The 20,722-nt window shown below is 42.5% G+C and overlaps 1 protein-coding gene across 1 annotated transcript in view; it reads right to left on the reverse strand.

Annotated features, from left to right (window-relative positions):
- Window positions 1–12,100: 12,100 nt before the first annotated feature.
- Window positions 12,101–20,722, reverse strand: part of LOC147730672 (peroxisomal bifunctional enzyme-like) — a 513,256-nt gene continuing 504,634 nt past the window's right edge. The window contains exon 7 of the mRNA XM_086954100.1: window positions 12,101–12,462. Coding sequence (XP_086810226.1) covers window positions 12,101–12,462 — 362 coding nt within the window. The remainder of the gene's footprint in view (window positions 12,463–20,722) is intronic.

Below are 20,722 nucleotides of genomic sequence, written 5' to 3' on the forward strand. Positions count from 1 at the left end.
ATGGTGGGACATTAATTACGGGCGTGCAATGGGCGCCTCCCATCTGATAGGCCCAGCGGTTCTACATTTTGTAGAGGCAACATACATAGTCAGATAGATTATATCATAGTTTCTATGAATCTGTGGCATATTACCATAGATTTAGTAATTGGTAATAGAGTAGAGATCGATCATTACCCTCTAGAACTTTTATTTGAACCTCATCCCTTTAAATCTACTGAGGTATTGGCGGAGGGGAATATCCAACAAATTGCTGAACTATGTATAAGCAAAAACAGGCGTACATTGAAATGGCCTTATATACTGACAAAAGATGCCATAATGATAAATATATATAATGCTTTCTCCAAAACTATTAGCTCATTTGATGAATTAAGAAAAGGGGATGAAGATGTGCAAAAACTGCATCATACTTTGGTAGAAGCCCTCCATCCATTGCTGACAAAGTTATATAAAAAGGATGATGGATGTAGTGGTAATCTAAACACGATGGCTAATCCTTGGTTTAACAAAGAATGTAGGAAAGCAAAGCTGGAGCTAATACAGACAATTAAAACAAAGAGCCCTATAGAAATTAGCACAAGCAGGCACAAATATAAAAGGCTATTAGCAGAATCAAAAAAAGCCTGGGACAATGATATATGGATGGTTTTAATCACTGCTGCAAAATCCGAAGATCAGGTAGCCTTTTGGAGCATATTTGCAAAGGGCAACAGGTCTGAGAAAAGCTCAAAGGATTTTTTCCTGGATGAGAAAACCTGGGTTGACCATTTTACTAACCTTTACCAAGACAGCAGTAATGGCACATTTGCCACAAGAAATGTCCCAGAAAAAGAAATATGCAATGAGACAGAATTGCTTTTTAGTTTAGAGTCAAAAAAAGCAATAGCAACTATTAAACCAGGGAATGCGCCAGGTCCGTATAAGATCCCAGGTGACCTGCTAAAACACGATCTAGAAGTTTGGAGCCCCTATGTTAATTTTCTATGCAATTCAATAGCGGCTGGGACGCCGATCCCTGACACATGGAAAGGGGCAGAGATCGTGACCATTTTTTAAAAAGGAGACCGTCACAACCCAGCTAATTATCGCCCTATCAGCTTAATTGATATCCTACAAAAAGTATATGCTCAGTGGAGAAGTGTGGCTCAGGGGTTAGAGTGGAGAAGTGTGGCTCAGGGGTTAGAGGCGGCAGACACGGAAGCTGAGATCGGTCCTGGACCAGGGTTCAATTCCCCGCCTCGGCGGGTCTTGGGCTAAAAATTCCACGGACTCGATAATTCTCGCTCCGGTGCCTTCTCGACTCACGGGTTCACACTCTGCGACTCTGGGCAATAGCTTGCTTAATCTCCACAACGGCCCCTCGCGGCGGGATGCCTGACTTTCACCTTGTGGATACCCACTGGGGCTATCACACAGGGGAATATCAGGACGGGTTCCCTAAGCAAGCGCCGGGACACCCACTGCGGGTAGCTGTGCGCTATATAAGCTCAACTACATTTACATTTACATTTACATTTTACATTTTAAATAGATTATTAGAGTGGATGGATGAGGAGGAAATTTTAACAAAGTATCAAGCATGTTCAGACCAAAAACAAGCCCCATTGACCAAGTTTTTAGGTTCTTGTGAATTTATTGGAAATACGTAATTTTTAGGGAGGGTAGCCTATATATAGCTTTTATAGATTTAAGAGCTGCATTCGACCTGGTTCCCCAACCTCAATTATGGGCTACACTACAGGGAATAGGAGTACCTCCAGAGTTATTAAGGCAATTAATTAGGCTACACACAGGGAACTACGCAATGGTAAAATGGGGACCAAAGGGAGAATTACCTAAACCAATCCCGGTGAGAAGAGGAGTTAGACAAGGGTGCGTGTTGGCACCAACCCTCTTCTCACTTTATGTAAATGATATCCCCAAGTTCTTTTTAAATTGTAAGCATGACTCCCCACACCTTGGGGAGGAAGCGGTCCCGGCTTTATTATTCGCCGATGACACCATTTTAATCCCTCAAACCCCCAAGGGATTACAATGCTTGATGGATGCTTTTAATTGCTGTTGTACACAAAAAGGTCTTGAAATAAACTCATCTAAGACTAAATATATGGCTCTGAACCCCCACAAGTGTTTTTAAAAAAATCTTGTTTTAAATAGTCAGCAATTAGAATATGCTGATAGTTTTAATTATCTGGGAATCACTCTGGATAGTAAAATGGCTTGGAAGGGACAATTAGAAAAAAGCAGGACAACGCTGCTTCAAATTTCGATCCCCATAGTAAAGAAGCATAAAGCCAGTACTTCCAAGGCTGTTTCCCCGGCTTTGGAAGTATATAAATTTAAAGCCCAATCAGCAGCCCTCTATGGGGCTGAGATCTGGGGCTCTCACTGTAAAAAGAACTTGGAGCGGGAATAAAATAAATATTTTAGACAATTGTTAAAACTCCCAAATAGGACACCTTTGTTGCCAGTACCTATGGACTTGAATATCAAACGCACAGATCACTGTGCTGTACTAAGACCGTTATTGTTGTGGATAAGGATCTGGGTGACCCCAGAACTAATCCACTATAAAGTTGGGCTGGAGGAAATTACAAAGGTGGGCCGACCAGGAGATATCCCATGGCTGAAACATGTAATGTCCTGGATGGAAAAACTAGGCCTGCCCCATTATTGGAGTGGCCCTCAAAAACTTACGCCACCTTGTAAAAAGCATTTAAAATTGACTTAATGGAGTTATATAGCCAATAGTTTGTTGAATAGTGCCACTGCAGGTTCTTTAACTTTGAGGTTCTTATCTTTTAAAGATGTTGCTATTTGAGAACCCTTTCTAGATGAGATAGAACCGCCACTAGCAAAATCATTATTTCTACAGTTCAGGTACGGAATTTTGCAAATAGGTGCTAATACATCCAACTGGAGCAGAGAGAAGGGAGAAAAGGGAAGTGACCTTTGCCCCCTATGCATAAAACCAGCAAGGGAAAATGATGTGCACATATTATTTTTTTGCACAGCATACATTACTGCAAGGAAACATTGGATCAAACCCCTTTGGAGGCTTCTAGGCACCAGGAGTTGTAGTAATGCTTTGCGTATTTTAAGAACTGACTCTTCGCAAAAATAGTTTTTGCTGTAAGTAGTTATCTATTTAATGTATTTTTGACAAGGAAGAGAAGGGGTTTAAAGCTATAAAAGGAAAACAAGTAATATTATCCCTGCCCAGTTCACAACGTAGGCCAAAATAAGCACTTGCACTTTTGAACAATTGAGACTGTATGATTCATCCGTTCTATTTTTGTATATTTTTAATGATGTGAAGGTTTTAATTTTGAAAATAGATGGCCAGCATGTTTTATTGTTATTTAGGGACTAGATAGGTTTTATGTCGAAGCGGAGGCTGTGTATTTTTAATGTTGAGCTAAGATTGCTGCCCCATCCTTTGTGTCCTACCCGCTTTTGATTACATATGAAATTAAGGAGGAAGTTCGGAAAATGTAATATTTTAATTGTATCTTTTATGGTTATATGTGACCGAAATAAAGATTAAAATAAATGAAATGAAATGAAAATGTCATGGCTGCCATTACAGGACTTGGGGACTGGGTACCCAAATCCTGCACACAAAAAAATTAAAGTGATATTGCAGTACCATTACTCGGGGGAAGGGGAGGATGTAGATCCTAAAAGGAACCTCCCCAAAGTCAATTTAAACACATTATTATTTTGGAATAATACAGAATACAGTACCCGACAAAGCACCACTGTGGTGCTGCAGTACTATTACCAGTCAAAAAAAAACAAGGGTCTGGTCAAAGATAAGACTTTGTTGCCAACTGCCATTTTGAAGTCTAAGCCTTGCACAGTGGGCATTAGCTGCCTGCAGAGGGTTGGGAGCAGGGTCAACCGACTGCTGCACACTGCTGAACTTGTGCGCATGAGAGGGTTGGGTGCCTGTGGGAGGGTTGGGCACCAGCAGTGGATTGGACGCAAGGCCTTCTTGAAGGCTAGCTCCTGTGGCCATGCCCTGCTGCACACAGAAAAAGGTTGTGTGCAGCTGGCATATGCCAGTCCCAGCAGGTTGGGTGCAGGGGCTAGCCACAGACCAGGCCCTCTTGCCAACTACCACAGCGCACAGTGGTGGCTGCTCCATGCCCGTTTTGGACACGGGTTGTCTAAGGAAATTGGGCAAATGCTCAACATTAATAATTGAAAAATAATGTCATTTAAAAAAAAAATCTGAAAAAAACAAAGATTAAAGTGACAGCATAGTTTGGTATGGAGAGAAAGATCTGGGCTATGTAAAAAAAAGATGGAAATTCACTGAAAAAAACTGTTTGAATTTTCATCATGGTTAGGTAATAAAATAAGATAACTAAGATGACTAAGGTTTAAAAAACAAAAAACCCTTGAAAATTGCCAGTGAAAATTTAGGGAACTAACCATAAAGTATGCCCATGCCAAAAACAGCTTGGACCTACATATTACATCACTCATGACATGCTAAATTACATCAATGGTGACATCTCAAATGACATCACTGACAACATCATCCAGTCATTTGACAGCGTCCTAAAGGGTTTGTGGACTTGAAGTAATTCTACGTACTACACCTCTACCCAATCAAGTTACAATGGACATAACCTATGACCACACGCTGGACACAACATATCTGTCCCAGGTACCCTCATTTGGTTAAGGTTACCTTCTTTCTATTGGTATTAACCCACTTCAGAAACAAAATGCTTCCTGAGACTTTATTTGTATCACCCATTTGAACACTATCTAAAATAGAGCCTGTACTCTATTCACCTTAATGAGATCACCTTTTTAAAGACAATGTGACCCGCAGGTATGCATTTACCACTGATAAGACATTTTTGCCAGGTATTAATGACAACCCTCTGAAGTTTGCTACACACATTCTTGAGATGAGCACAATGCTAAACAACCTGAGACCCATGCTTAAAGCACCTCAAAATGGGCCACCTCTACATACTACAATCTTTAACAATTGCCAATGCCTCAAAATCTTCAGCAAAGGGCTAGACTAAACATCCACACTTCACAAACGTCCTTGCTACATAGAATTTGTCCATAGCAGTGTTTTACACAACTTAACATAGCACATGCCCAGACATCATCTGGAGGATAATCTATTGTTAGCAGAAGCTTTGCCCATTCTCTTTGATTTTCTGCAACAGGATTTGGCTTTAAGCCGCAGCCTACTTTCATACACCCTCTATAACCCACACAAACTGCACTAAACATTTACCGTATTTCACTTGGAGTACTATTTGCACTTAAAAACATTACTGGTTTGTAAACGGTGCACAGCACCTATACCTTTCAACGTGCAGAACCTAACTTGCCTCCAGGGCTCGCGCTATTTCCATTCTATGCACCCACATAAGCACACACAGTAGCTCTATGCTGTGCATGACTACTGGCCCTTATTAATACCTTTCTTTTATAAAATGTTGTAAGGTCTTACGAAGTAATGTGAATAACAAGTCAAGTCATTATACTTTTATTCGACACATGTATCATAAAAAGTACAAACATAAAGTGCACACATAATTATAAAAACAGTTCATTATTTACAAAAATACATATAAGAGTTATGTGGAAAAATTGACTTGATGAGCATTTTTTAAAATCTTAGTCCTAATGATCCAGGCACATGATAAGAACTTTGCAACCCCACAAATAGTAACCATAGAAGAGGTGTCGGAGATAAGAATACGCAAAGCTGATTTGTAATCTCTAACACCAAGATTCTTTAGTACTGGTTTTAACCATTTCTTCCTAGGTAAGATGTATGCCTTACAGGCAAAGAAAAAGTGGCCCAATGATTCTTCGGGATTTATACACCCTGGACACATTGTATTCTCTTCCCTCCTATTGTTCCATCTAGATGTAAAAGTTTTGAGGGGCAATGTTCCATGTCTAAATTTAAGATATAAAGTCCTTTCCCGAGGAATCTGAATAAAATCCAAAAACAATTCCAATTTTAGGGTGCATTTATGGGTCAAAAAAGTCTCGGTCAAATGTCCCCAGTTTGGGTTCTGTTGCGCCTTGGTCTCTATCCAATCCCAATATAATTTTTTCACCATTTGTTTTGGTGGAGGTGATTGGGATACCCAAGCGTCGCTTAAACCCACACTTACTACAAGCTTTTTTAAAGCATTTAGCCACTTGATTTTGCCTGAAGTGTTTAATTTTAGCATTTCATCTAACACAAGGGCATAGTTAGCTAGTTCGGGAGTCCTCCTCAAACGAACCCAATATAAGAGGGGACGGAGCTGGAGGATGTCCCGAATAGATTTTCTACCCAGGTCTAAGAATAAAGGTTTAAGTGGGGTAGAGGATGGAAGCGACACCAAGTCCCTCATAAACTTGTTCTCTGATCGGACGTGGTCGTTGGTATTCTCATTGCCCCACAATTCCGAGCCATAAACAGCTGAGGCAATTGCTTTCCCCTCATAGACTGATAAGGCAGGGGCAACTGGCCTGCTTACAGAGAGACGTTGGTTTTTTAAAATAGCGCCGGAAACCCTTTTAAGATTTAAAATCATTTTACATATATGGGGTTCCCATTTCAAATGATTATTAATCCTAACACCAAGGTAGTCAAACTCATCGACCACCTCTAAAGGAGATCCATTCAAGGTCAAGTGGATATTCCTATATTTCCTCTTGGCGGTCATAACCATTAGTTTAGTTTTGGTTGTGTTTATTGTAAGTCCCCGTTCCTGACAAAAAACACTGAACTGATCGAGAAGGGTTTGGAGACCTGTGGGGGTTTTTGATAAGAGGAGGGTGTCGTCGGCAAAGAGGAGGGATGGCGTTTTCTCCCCAGCCACAATGGCGGCATCGGCCGGTGTATCTTGCAGATGTTTCACCACCCCATTTATAAAGAGGGAAAATAAAGTAGGGGCTATCACACACCCCTGCCGCACCCCTCTATTAACAGGTATACTCTTAGTGAGTTGCCCCTGCGCCCCCCAGCGTATCTTCGCATATGTACCCTCATGGAGTTTAATGATAAGATTTAGCAGGTAGGATGGGAAACCCATATCCAGTAGGACGTTCCAAAGTTTAACACGGGGTATTACATCAAAAGCCGTTTTGAGGTCAATAAAAGCCAGGTAAAGGCTCCCTTTGGCTATTGTCACTGTTTTCCAGAAAACTGCACAAAATCTGAAAACTTGGTCAATGGCCCCAACATTGTTTCTGAATCCAGCCTGAAAGTGGGACAAAATGTTTCCTTCCATAAGCCAGCCCTCAATCCTATTTACAATTACCCTGCCAACTACTTTTTGAATAACATCAATTAGACTAATTGGTCTGTAGTTGGCAGGGTCCTCTCTCTCACCCTTTTTAAAAACGGTAACAACTTCAGCACCCTTCCATGAGTCCGGTACCTGGCGGCCTAAATGAATAAGATTCAAAACATTTACAATAAAATCAGCCCAGACCAGTGGGTTAGACATCAATAAATCACCCGGTATTCCGTCCGGGCCAGGTGCCCTACCCGGTTTTATTTTAAGGATTGCCTCCTGTACCTCACGGGGCGAAAACAGTACATCTGTAAAGCCATCATTCCGATGGACCGTACGATCAATACCTAATATAGGGGGTACTGGCGCAACTTCTAAGGAGCCTACGCCATATAAATTTGAGAAGTGGGAATACCATTGGGACTCAGTTATATGGTTTGGTATGGGCTCAACGCCTCGTCTATCCATGACGTTGATCAATTTCCAAAATGCAGTGGCATTTTTCCCATGAGCCGCTTCCTTTAGAGCCTGCCAATGATCCTCTTCCCAATCTTTTTTGGCTTTTGTAATACTAGTGCGATACTCATTTCTAGCTAATCTAGCAGCTGGGGCATCCTTATTTTTAATAGCTAGTGAAATTGCTTTCCTTTTCTCTCTACAGGAGGCAGTATACCAAGGGTTCCCCTTTTTTTGCGTGCATTTAGACAAATGACCTCCCTTGTTTTTTTTAGAGAAAAACATACTGATCTCCCCTATTAGGTCTTTATACTTAGTTGCCAGCCCCGACCCCTGAAGCTGGAGTGAAATTTGGTTCACTGGAACCAGGGCAGATGAGGCAGCCGAAACTAGAACCCTAATATTCTCAAGTGTCCCCTCATTGCACCTAACCACATTCCATTTAATCCTGCGATTACAGTTAGAAGGGACTAGTTCTTTAGTAATCAGCTCATTGTGAACCTCCTCACCAATGTTGTCTCCCCAGAACATACCCATGCAAAGGGGATTATGGTCGCTATCAATCCTCTGACTGACCTCCATATCAACCAGATTAGCCCATGACCCTATATCCAAAAGGATGTAGTCAATCCGTGACGGGCAACCTATTCGATTGAAGGTCATAGCGCCCATACGATCAGATGTGGTACGGCCATTTAAGGCACATAGGTCATATGCAGACACCAGGGCATTCAACTGAATAGCTCGAGCCGACCACTTCTTAATTGGGGCCAGAGATAAGGATGGAATTAACTGATTTCCTGGCTTATTATAACAGCCCAAAAATTCATCCTCATCAAGAGGCTCAAATGTACAATTAAAATCACCTCCCACTAATACTGAGGATTTAGAAGGGAGGGCAGAAAGCCTGTTGTCTAACAACTCCAGTATTGGAGACAATTGCCCCCCTGGGAGCCCCCTGGCATAAATACAGAAAAGTTCGAAAGCATTCCTGGCAGACTGCCTTTTAACAGTTATATGGAGAATATCATTACAGGGGACATAATTAACAGTAATCTTACAGTTCAAATCTGTCCTGATCCAAATAAGTAAACCCCGATGGGCGCCCCCTCCCAAGCTGTATTGCAGGGACAAAAAACGTAGAATAACCCTGTTTGTGTTCTGGCTCTACACACCAGGTTTCCTGGAACATACAAATGTGGAAATCATCTACAAAATTATTCCATTCCGGATCGGGCAAATTTTTCTTTAAGCCGGCTATGTTCCAGGACAGAATTTTAACAAGGGAAGGGGACAGCATAGGTGTATCCATGGCGGCCTGAGTATCAACATCCCCTGACAAGGGGTCTGGAATAGTGCTACCCTGGTCAGGTACTTCTTCCCTAATAGGAACAATAGAACCACTATCTACGGTAGAAAGTACCCCACAGCCCCTGGCATCTTCAATACACTGGGGTGATGGTCAGTCCACTTCTTCCAACCCACTAAATCGATTGTAACAAGGGAATAAAGGATAATTGAGCTGTGGGCCCCACCCTTCTCCATTAAAATGTGTATCCCCCTTCCACTGATGCCCCCTCCTCCTATGGACTAAGTTCCATCCTTCCTCCGCAGGCATTCCCCATTGTTGCGGATTCTGGTATGTACCACCTCTACCCAAGCCTTTCCTAGCAGGCCTCATCCAACTCCATCTAACATCCTCATGGCCCTCCTGCATATAAAAAAAAGACAGGGGTTTGGCTGATACCACTGACTTACTATCACAGGGAGGAGTTGAACATATAAATTCTACAAGTCGTGGGTCCTCAAACGTGATAACGACACAATCACCCTTTATACTTTTCTTCTTCCCACCTACCCATGGTGCCCGTTCGACCATAAGTATGTTCTTGTTTAGGCTGGGTGGTGGAGGGTAATTTTTGTCAAGCCAGTGGCATATTTTATTTTTAATCGCCCAGAAGGGCTCAGAAGTGGATATTGGCAGCTCAGGAATCCCTGTCAGAACAACCACGTACGGACAAGCATCTGGTGGTAAATTGATGTTACGTCGCGATGTGGTTTTTCTGGACTGTGACTGTGGAATGATAGGAGCTGGGTTGTTAGGAGTCTTTTTGGTAGCTGCATTTCTATTCACTGTACTTGGACATGTAGAAGTGGAGGGTTTGATATTATTCACTGTATTAGTTGCCGGCAGAGAAGGAACTGGAAGGATAATTGCGGGAGCCGGAATACTCCCCGTGGGTGGATTTGTGACGACAATCCCAGTGTTAATAACAGGCGGTGAAACCACCGGAATAGAGGGGCCAGGGGTAATCAGCCTAGGGTCTTGTAGGGCAAGAATAGTAGCTAATTGATGTTCTATGTTAGAAAGCCTATTCTCCAGGGGCAAAAGCAAAGATTTTAACAAACTAGACATAGACTCCATTAGGGAGTCAAGCCCGTCTCCTGAATTAGTTAGTGAGTCATTGCTTCCGCTCATATCCAGAAGACTGGCCAGACTGCTATCAGGAGTTATATCGTCCGGAACCCCTAAAGATAATAAATGGGGGGTAGAATCTAAGGGGTCAGACTCAGTTTGAACAATGGGTGCCTGAAGAGTCCCATCATTTGCTATCGTCACACCTGTATTGTCCCCCCCGGAGTTGGAACCCATAGACCCTTGTAAAGTGATGACGGGATTGTCTATAGGAAGATTTGTTGGGTTCACAACAATTGAAGTTAACGTAATGGTGTCTGACCCAGCCGTAATAGAAGAGTCAATAACATCATGATTAACTATCACGGGTACGTGGGGGATATTAGAGGGTAGTGTGCTCATGACAGGGGCATTAATAGGAGTTAGTGGTTGACTGCTGGCGGGAGTAGAATCATTAATGGGGTTCCCAGCAGAAGTAACAACAGGGTTTATCAAACTTGGCGGCGGGGAATGCATCATTGCAATGTTGCCCAATGAAGATCTTTTTGCGTGAGCAAGGTCCAATGATACCCTCCTTTCCATTATAGAAATGCCCTCGTCTATCAAAGAGTGTGTTCGAGAAATAAAATTATCTAGGGTACCAATTACTTTTTTAGTTTTGACGTTTCCGGCTCTCTGGCTCCTAGTTTTACGAGTAGACATCTCTGACAAATAAAAAAAGGAAACAAGCTATAGTAAAATACCTCAACAAATGACCCAAAGATAACAGTAAACACAAGGTAAGCAAATAAGCTAACCGGAGAAAAAGTGACCCCAGTAGCTTCAATCAGAAAGGCAACTGTAACAATCAATACGAGCCTATGGTACAGAGGACTAATAAGGGTGCGCCCAGACCAGGCACTACAGGCCACGGAGGGCCCGCCCTTTGCCCGGGCTTAGCCCCGGGCGTCCCGCACGCGTCCCGCGTAGCGGGGGTCAGACGTTCCCAATATAGTGATGAGGTGGTTGGGGGCGGGGCAAGCAGGGAGAGCGTCCAGGTGCAGGTGATGGCAACCCAGGGACTCCTGGGAAATGGAGTCCCTGTCCCTCACCTGGCGCTCGCAGCCCTGAAGGAGTGTTCCTCTCCCGCCCTCGGGTGCCGCAGATGACTCCAGCGATGATCCTACTCCTTGCACGGAAACCCAGGCAAACGGGCGATGCGGGACCCGCGCAGCGGGTACCGCGAGGTTCAGCGTGGTCAGCAACGTCCAAGATCCGGTTAACAGCAGGCGTGTTGCAGGGATTAGGCGGTGAGCTGCCTGATCAGTAATTGGCGGTATAGGCGTTTCCCACAGTGTCCTGGAGAGGCGGCACCTTTAGCTCGGCGGTCGGGGGCGGGGCAAGCAGGGAGAGCGTCCAGGTGCAGGTGATGGCAACCCAGGGACTCCTGGGAAATGGAGTCCCTGTCCCTCACCTGGCGCTCGCAGCCCTGAAGGAGTGTTCCTCTCCCGCCCTCGGGTGCCGCAGATGACTCCAGCGATGATCCTACTCCTTGCACGGAAACCCAGGCAAACGGGCGATGCGGGACCCGCGCAGCGGGTACCGCGAGGTTCAGCGTGGTCAGCAAGGTCCAAGATCCGGTTAACAGCAGGCGTGTTGCAGGGATTAGGCGGTGAGCTCCCTGATCAGTAATTGGCGGTATAGGTATATCGCCAAGTGAATAACAGTAACAAGGATATTGTCATTTGAGGTGTCATCAGTCATGTCATCAATGATGTAATTTAAACGTCAGTTCTTATGTCTTTTTAAAACCTAACACCACCTTTCTGTTTTCAGTGAATATTAGTTATTTCTTAATGTAAAGTAATCTCTTATTACTATAAATATCCATTACATCACTTTAACTTTGTTTTCAGTGAATCTGTGAGCGTGTGAGATTATAATTACAGTATTGTGCACTTCACATCTATTTACCTATCACTGCGGCTACCCCAATAGGATGAGGTGAGGCGGATTTCCAGTTGGCTCCTGAAGGTGTCGTCCATTTAGCCACTTTTCTTTCTGCAAAGAAGGCATACTGGCGGGCTGCTGCCTGATCTCTGCCCTGTTCTGAGTTAAAGATACTATACAACAATTCTCTTTCTTTCAAAATTCCTTCAGCAAATGGCAGTTGCACTGCAGCTCGGATTGCGTCCACGCAAAGTTGATGAGATATGGCTCCACGGAACTGCTTCTTCAATTTAACTTTTGCATCATTAAAAATAGTTTCCACGTTTGGCGGACACTGGATGGGCTTCATGCAAAGTCTGCGAGATTCCAGTGGCTTGCCTGCAAAGGACAAATAGTATCAGGTGAATAAACAAAGAATGCATATATCTATATATGCATATACCTGAAAATATATTGTTTAAAACCTCCTCTAAACAATTAACTTGCTTGACTGCATGCCAATAGCAAATGTCCTACTGCATTTCTACCACCCATAAGCGTATCTATTAGATGGTGTAAGGCTTACTCAATTTAATTACCACAGAAGAATGGAGAGACGACTTGGAAGTGCCCAAATTACCTAGAAGTGTTAATGAATTCCTATCAAAAGAGTCACAGAGAAATAAAGAGTATTGGAAACTTTATACTAAAATCCTCTATCTCAAACCCAATACATTGGTTACATGTAGCTAAAGAAGAGACAGAATACCAACAATAGGAAAACCATTTCTCATACACACAAGAATAATACAAAACATTTCTAAATCACATCCATTACCTGTACCTTCAAATGTGGCCCCTGGGCCCTTGTGCATATCAAGACTATCCCCCACTTCAGTGCTGTTATTGAATAGCTGCACAGGCTTTCCCTTAGTTATGTATTACAACCACCCTAGGACATTCGATAACTCAAAATCCCTAAGTAAAGAAAGGACATCGGATTGGTAATAAGTATTCCACAGAAGGCTTAATGATTCAAAATTATGGAGAAGAGCGATAAGCTTATGTCTATTTTGGATGATCATTTTTTTTATTTTAATTCTAATCAATAGCACTGCAAGACTGAAGAAGCAGAAGTGTAGAGATCTTAGAAGATAGAACTTCACAGGAATGCTCTTCTAAATTTGATGACAACACCTTTAAGGTGTCAGTTTTTGCTGACGATATCCTAATCACATCTCCAGAGGCCCAGAGCTTACTTCATGCCTTGTTCCCACTCCTTAAGGAATTCCAAGCAGTCACCGGCCTAAAGGCAAACATCACCAAATCTGATGGTTAATTTTAGTGTAAGGGAACCCCTTAGCATTCTTGTTGTCCAGGACAATGCAATTCCTATTAAATACTTGAGCATCCTCCTAATGCCATCCCGCTTCACCTGCACCAAAGTCACCTCGTCCTGTGAGAGGCTAAGTCCTCAATGGTGGCCTGGAAAAATAACTCCCTTTCAGGGATGTGGAGCATTGCTAACACATACCTTTTACTTGTCCAGAGTGATGCCTCTTCCCATCAACAGGGAGGATATTGCTTGCCTATATGTTGTATGTTTGGGAAGAAAAGCGTTTGAGATTGGCCTTCAAGTCTTGAACAATACACCCCAAGGAGGGAGGGGGGTTGGTAGCCCTGACTACCAGGCATCTCAAATATGCTATATGGTAGAGTGGCTTAGAGGGGAACGGATAAACAATGGTCCTTCATAGTTCAGAACCTTGCAACCAGACCATTGGGTGAGGTACCGTAGCCAAGAACATGAATTTAGAATCCATGCGGCTTAGCACTTGTACTCTTTTCAGATCCAGAACAGGATCTTGCATAGTAATTTCAAAGCTCATGCCACAAGTGCACCTAATCCCTTTTGAGAAATTCCCCCAGCATCTCGCCTCCTTCAAACACCAACAATTTTGCCAATCATGCCCATGGTAGGAGGATCCTCTATAACATACTGTTTCATTGACACCTTACACAACACCACCTCCACATCATCAATCCTACCTAATCCCGAGTCCTGCTATTGCAGATGCTGAGGCATAGGCTCTTTCATGAACATCCTATGGCCATGCCCCCGACTGGTAGACTTATGAGACACTACCTTTCTTGCAGTCTCTCAGATTCCAGGCCAGGACCTAGACAAGCTCGCCGAGTTCACCGTACTTGGCAGACCCTCAGTGGGTTTCTGTTTACTCTATTCCACTGTGAGCAAAATGAAAAAGTTACTTACCTTTGGTAACGCTTTATCTGGTAGAGATTTAATTTTGCCGCAGATTCTTTACCTTAGAATTCCTCCAGTCATCAGACTGGATTCTGAAGATTTTTCGTGAGCAATTCCCCTGCGCACTGGTGGGTGGCGTTGATCGGCTCTGTGTCTGTCGTCGTGGTTGTCCACACCAGAAGTGCCACTGTGGTACCTATATAGGCGCTAACCAGGCACACTGACGTCAGTTACTTGTCATGACTTTCCACACTAGAAGCGCAGAGCCATTAAGAACACTGACCACCAGTGTCTCAACTAAGACCCTGTCCCTAGAAATTCGTTCTCAGAGTGAGTAGGATGGGTGGGCCGGTAAGGAATCTGTGGCTAGATAGTCTCTATCAGATCAATATTATCCCAAAATCAAAACATAAGAAATGGGGATGGAGGGAAATCAGTACCATAGATGTGTACTCTATAATTCACAAGCCATCGGGCCTAAACAAGAAATAAAACATCTGAAACTCCAGAAACAATTCAAACTTGTTGCTCGCATATACATTTTTGCTGGCAAAGGTAATAATTTGAACTGCACAGTTATGGGTGAACATTGTACTTCATAAATACAATACTACTACTAATATTATTAATAATAATATCTATTATTAATGTTAAGAATTATTAGAATATGTTTAAGCATCATAAACAATAGTTATGATTAGCAAACCAATTAAGGAACATTTTATCTACAACTATTAATAACAAATCTCGGGTGATAGCCATTTAAGGTTATGGTCACCAACACATGTACCTTAATGCCCTCATAGCCAAGCTGAAGCAGAAAGACCACAAATTTGGAGGATTAAGATGGCCCTAGTGATTGAAAATACAAATCTGGGTTAAAGACAGATCTAGCTCCTTCCATTTGCCCGGGTAGGAAATTATGATTATGAGCTAAAAACAAAACACTAAATTCAAAAGATCACCTATATAACTATATCTTCCTCAATGCACGGTTCATGAAGTCACACAAGACTTTATAATCAGATGGGGCAACATTTAGACCAAGATTCTATGACTGGCAAAGAACTGTTTAAGTGTTATGACATTTAGATAAATTGTTCTTCGTGTCTTCTGGTACCTGTTCATTAGTTCATGAGGCAACATGCACCTCACACAACACAGAATTCAAGGAAACGTACTTTACTCACCACCTTCAGGAAACACCTCAAGGTTCAACTCTTAAGACAATTTCTAAATGAAAACAAAGCCAATTGGACTGACTTCAATGTGGTAATGGATGAAATCACAGGTATGGAAAGTGTGAACTTATGAATACCTCTGTTTGATTACTTTAAAGGCTGAAAGATTGGCTTTGTCGATATTTCTTTGGTATACATGTGTTAATTCAACCAGCAAAAGCTTCAAATTTAGTAGGCTGGCTAGCAAACAGGAGAGCTACTTACAGGCCGATGGAGAACTACCTCTAGCTCACGAGCTAGTCATTGGAGAAGCCTGAGATATCCTCTATAGTAAAAGGAACACGGATATGAAAAGCTATCTACCAAAAAGTAACTCACAAAGGCGATTGAGGAACTGAAGTACCGTATTTTCCGGCGTATAAGACGACTTTTTAACCCCTTAAAATGTTCTGGAAAGTTGGGGGTCGTCTTATACGCCAGGTACCAAACTTTACGGTATGTGTTCATGCGTTTTTACATAGTGCGGACTTCACCCGAAGGTTTCAGAACGCTTCTCAATAGAAAATGGTGCATTACAGGAGGAAAAAGTGACATGTGTGCAAGTAGAGGTACGGTATAATATTGAAATAAATGGAGGGCACTCAAACACAAGAACTAATGTTACGTAGGTGATGGTGGCACTGTAGAAGCACTGTGCAAGTATCGATAGCAAATAAAAAGTAATAGGCAAATAGAACAAATGGCGCCGTGAATGACCAAAATCGCTATGCAGGACTGCGTTGGAAGTGGGGGTAGTCTTATACGGCAAGTATAGCATGAAACCTACATTTTATCATGAAAAGTAGGGGGTCGTCTTATACGCCGAGTCGTCTTATGCGCCGGAAAATACGGTAGTTAAGTCCCAGGATAAAATTTCTAAACCCTGACTTACGTCGGGGCATAAATGTTCAAATCTTCTTAAGCCAGCTATAGATTGAGAATATAAATAGGGGCATAGTCTCCTTTGGCAAGCACTCATGAAAGACACAAATAGGAAACACAGTATTATTTTTTATTTCAAAAGATTTTATTATTTTGAGGGAGCGCATAAGGAAATAAGGTATAAACATTAGTGATACCATAGAAATCAGATAAGTACAAGCAACATATGAGGCTAAAAAATAAATGTCTCGATGCATATGTCTAATAAATTAAAGCTACTGAAGTCAGGTAAATAAATCACTAAAAGGAGAAAAATTAAGAAACAGTAGCCGTAACTGTCAAAAGTAACACTATCAGGTAATATATTAAGGGAAAAAAGGGGAGGGAGAAGAAAGAATAGAAAAGAGGAAAAAGAGGACAGGGAAAGGAAGAAAGAGAAGAGAACGAGAGAAAAGAACGAGAGAAAGTGGACTTCCAAAGAACCTTCCTAAAAAGGAGAACACCATTTAAACAGACAAATCAAGGGGAAACTGAGCAACCAACCCTTTCAAGGCTGAATCCATGTATGAATCTAAGGCAGACCAAACACCAGCGGATATGGTAGGAGAAAGATGAGCATGATCAACTGAAGTATGAGCACTCCGTAAATAGGAGACCCAAGCCCACCAGGTATGATAGGAAAGTGAAGAAAAAGACTTCCATTCCATGAGAATGATTTTCACTGCCACGGTTAACAACAGGTCCAACAATTGCAATTCCGTAAAAGCCAAAGGAAGGGGGACCGGGGCAGCTAACGGGCCTAATAGAATTAATGGAAAGGAAAGGTGGAATTTAATACCAAAAATAATCATAAGATGCTTATGTATTAGATCCCAAAAGGGTTGGAGGAGGGAGCACCCAAAGAACATATGCTGAAAATCCCCAGGTAACAAACCACAACTCCAACACAAGTTATCGTCTTTAAGATGAAGCGAATGCAAGCGAGTAGGAGTCCAATGAAGGAGATTCATAGAGAAAAATTTAGATTGCATTAGTGAAGGGGCAATTTTATTACGAAGAGAAAACTTACCAATAAGCTGCCAGGTGTCGGGAGAGATATGGTCCGTAACGTCATGATCAAAGTGATGCAACCGTTTCCGTTGTGTAACAGTTGGGGTAGGTAATAGAGAAGACGATAAGAATTTATAGATTCTGGAGGCTACATGTCCAGACAGTATCCATAAGTGAAAAAGAGTGATTGTGGGGGAAGAAGGATGAAGGTGCACCTTGGCAAGTGCTACTTTAATCTTAAGGAAGGTATAAAAATCCAAGTTAGTTAAAGAGAATTGACTTGCTAAGGAAGAAAAAGGTAACGGTTGATCATCAGCATCATAGTGATGTTTAACAAGCGAAATCCCTTTGTTAGCCCAATAGGACACCAGAGAAGGATCAATATTGATTTTTATTTTAGAATTTCGCCAAATAGACGACCATCTAGATTTATGCAATGGAACCGCAACTCTTCTACCAATCTTGCGGACCGCAGCAATAGTATCTAAAATAATGGAACGGGAGAAAAGGATAGAAAGGGTGTTCGTAGTCATAAAAGAAGCGATCTGTAGTGGGGAGGCAAGAGTTTGTTCAATCAACAGCCAAGATGGAATATGAATAGAGGGGGAAGAAAACCATAAAGCACCTTGAGATGCCAAGAAGGCAACTTGGTACTTCTCCCAATCAGGAAGATTACATCCACCCATGTCACAAGGTTGACGCAAAGATTTATAGGCAATCCTAGCCCGTTTATCATTCCATAAGAATTTAGAAGTGAGAACATCAATTTCATGAAAGAAGGAAGCAGAAAGTTTAACCGGAAGCATAGAGGAAACAAAATTAATAATAGGGGTAATCATCATCTTAAGCGTTTGCAGGCGACCCCACCAAGAGATGTGTTTCGGAGACCAGGTTTCCAAAAGACGCCGCACTTTAAGAATGGTTTGGGATTCATTATAAGAGACTGTAGCAGCTAAGGAAGAACAAAAATAAATACCCAAATATTTCAATTGTTTAGTTTGCCACTTAAAGCCAGCAGACCCCATATGGTGAGAAAAACAGTACGCATTCAAAGGGAACATCTCAGTTTTATCCTTATTCAAGGTGTACCCAGAGACCTTTGAAAAGAGACAAATCGTGTCAGAAATAGCAGGGATGGCCAATGCAATGTCATCAGAGAAAATAAGGACATCATCTGCATAAGCAGCTGTTTTGAAACAATGCGAACCAAAAGAAAAGCCTTTAATATCTGGGTGGAGGTCAATCAGTCTGAGAAGAGGGTCAATGGATAATAAAAATAAAAGAGGGGATAAAGGGCAACCCTGTCTAGTACCTTGGCGAAGGTTAAAAAAGGATGAGGTAGCACCATTAACTTGTATGTTAGCTCTAGGGCAAGAATACAGAGACATAACCATCTGAATAAAGGAGTCCCCAAGATTATGGGCACATAAAATCGCACGCAGGAAAGGCCAAGAAACCGTATCAAAGGCCTTCTCAGCATCGAGTGCCAAGGCCGCAGCTGGAAGTTGAGAACGTTTAGCTGATCCAAGAATGTGACAGAATGTTCGAAAATAGGAAACACGGTATTGAATGTAACTGCGTAACAGTTAGGAGACAACCAAATGTGTTAATTCTATGCTGTAGTGAGAATAACAATGTATAGAATGCGTGTACATGATAAACGACAAAGTACTAAGGTTTCTGAAAAACTCAATTAAAGCACCAATAAAAAGATTTTTTTTAAAAAGAAAATATAAATAGGGGAAAATGCAGTTCTTCTGTAGCAAGCACACACTGAAAGCCTACCTACCATATGCAGTGACCATAACTGAATGTCTTCACACACAGCTCGAGTTATAAAGCATTCTGTCCTTAAAGGCTAACACCCACATGGCCTGTCTGCTGTAAACATTTTCAAACAAGCTTCACAGAGATCAGGAAGAATAAAGCAAAGAATAGAGAGGATGAAATAGGTGGACTAGGCGTGAATTTTAATTTTTGGGTCGGGCATGCTTTTCCCAAATTGGCTACCTGATGTCTTGCAATATTAAAGATTTTGTGACGTCGAGCACAATGTAAACAAAAAACAATAGTGCATCAAACGCTGACTAGCAGGCTTGCAAATACATGAAAACTTACTGTAAATATTTTGACAAAGCTTCTAAACAATCGTAATTACAATACCATTATTAAAAGAAAACTCTTGTTGCCTCTGTGCGTTTTATTGTGGAAGGGCTGGTAAGGTTGGGACTGAGCACTGAGTCAGTTATCTATCAAATAGTTTGCCTCACATAGATGGCTCCCGGTTTTTCTAAATGCACTGGGTCTCGTGGATGCGTGGAGACTGTACCACCCAGGAAGTATCCAACATACCTTCCATTCAGGGGCACACAATAGCTTGTGTCGCATTGACTATCTTCTTACCCCGGCGTCCCAAGTGGGAAATATTTGAGACATTTGACATCTTGCCCGAGGCATATCTGACCACTCCCCACTATGAGCAGAGGTGGTCATGAGCAAGAAGAAGGTAGGGAGAATAGCACCCATTAACCCCTGGTACTTGCGGAATCCGGTGGTAAGTGGTGAACTGGTAAAAGCTACTGATAATTATTTTCTGGAAAATAGAGAATCCGTACGGTCATCCTAAACCCTGTGGGAAGCCTTTAAAATGGTAGTGGGGGTCAAGCAATCTTGTCTTTAACCGGGGTGCGGAAGGAAAAGTTCAAAGACCTAGCTCGTTTGGAGAATGAAATTCTCCTAATGGAGGAAGACGAGGAGGGGCCAGTGACTCAAGATAGACACCATGCCTTGAAACTTAAGAGAGATGAGTATAGGCCCATCCTTACTGACATGGCCAAGTCGCTGAGCAGAGACAAAGAATGTAATGTAATGTAATGATGATACTTGTAAAGCGCACTGTTACCCCATCTCAGGGTGTCCTGGCGCTGAAGACCGCTGGGGAACCCGTCCTGGCTTTCCCTGTGAGATGGTCCCTTCTGGGTATCTCCAAGGTGAAACCAGGCATCCCCGGCGTCTGTGGGGGGCCGTTGTAGAGATGAGGCAAGCTTAATGCCCAGAGTTGGCGAGTGTGATCCCTGGTTAGATTAGGCACCGAGGTGAGAATTATCGAGTCCGTTGACCCTGGTCCACAACCCTGCCGCGTCGGCAATTGAACCCTGGTCCCGGGCCGTTCTCTGCTTCCGGGTCTGCCGCCTCTAACCAGTGAGCCACACCACTCCTCAAGTCATACAAGACTGTATGA

This window comes from Lissotriton vulgaris, chromosome 2_1 (assembly GCF_964263255.1).
Source record: "Lissotriton vulgaris chromosome 2_1, aLisVul1.2, whole genome shotgun sequence".
Taxonomy (NCBI): domain Eukaryota; kingdom Metazoa; phylum Chordata; class Amphibia; order Caudata; family Salamandridae; genus Lissotriton; species Lissotriton vulgaris.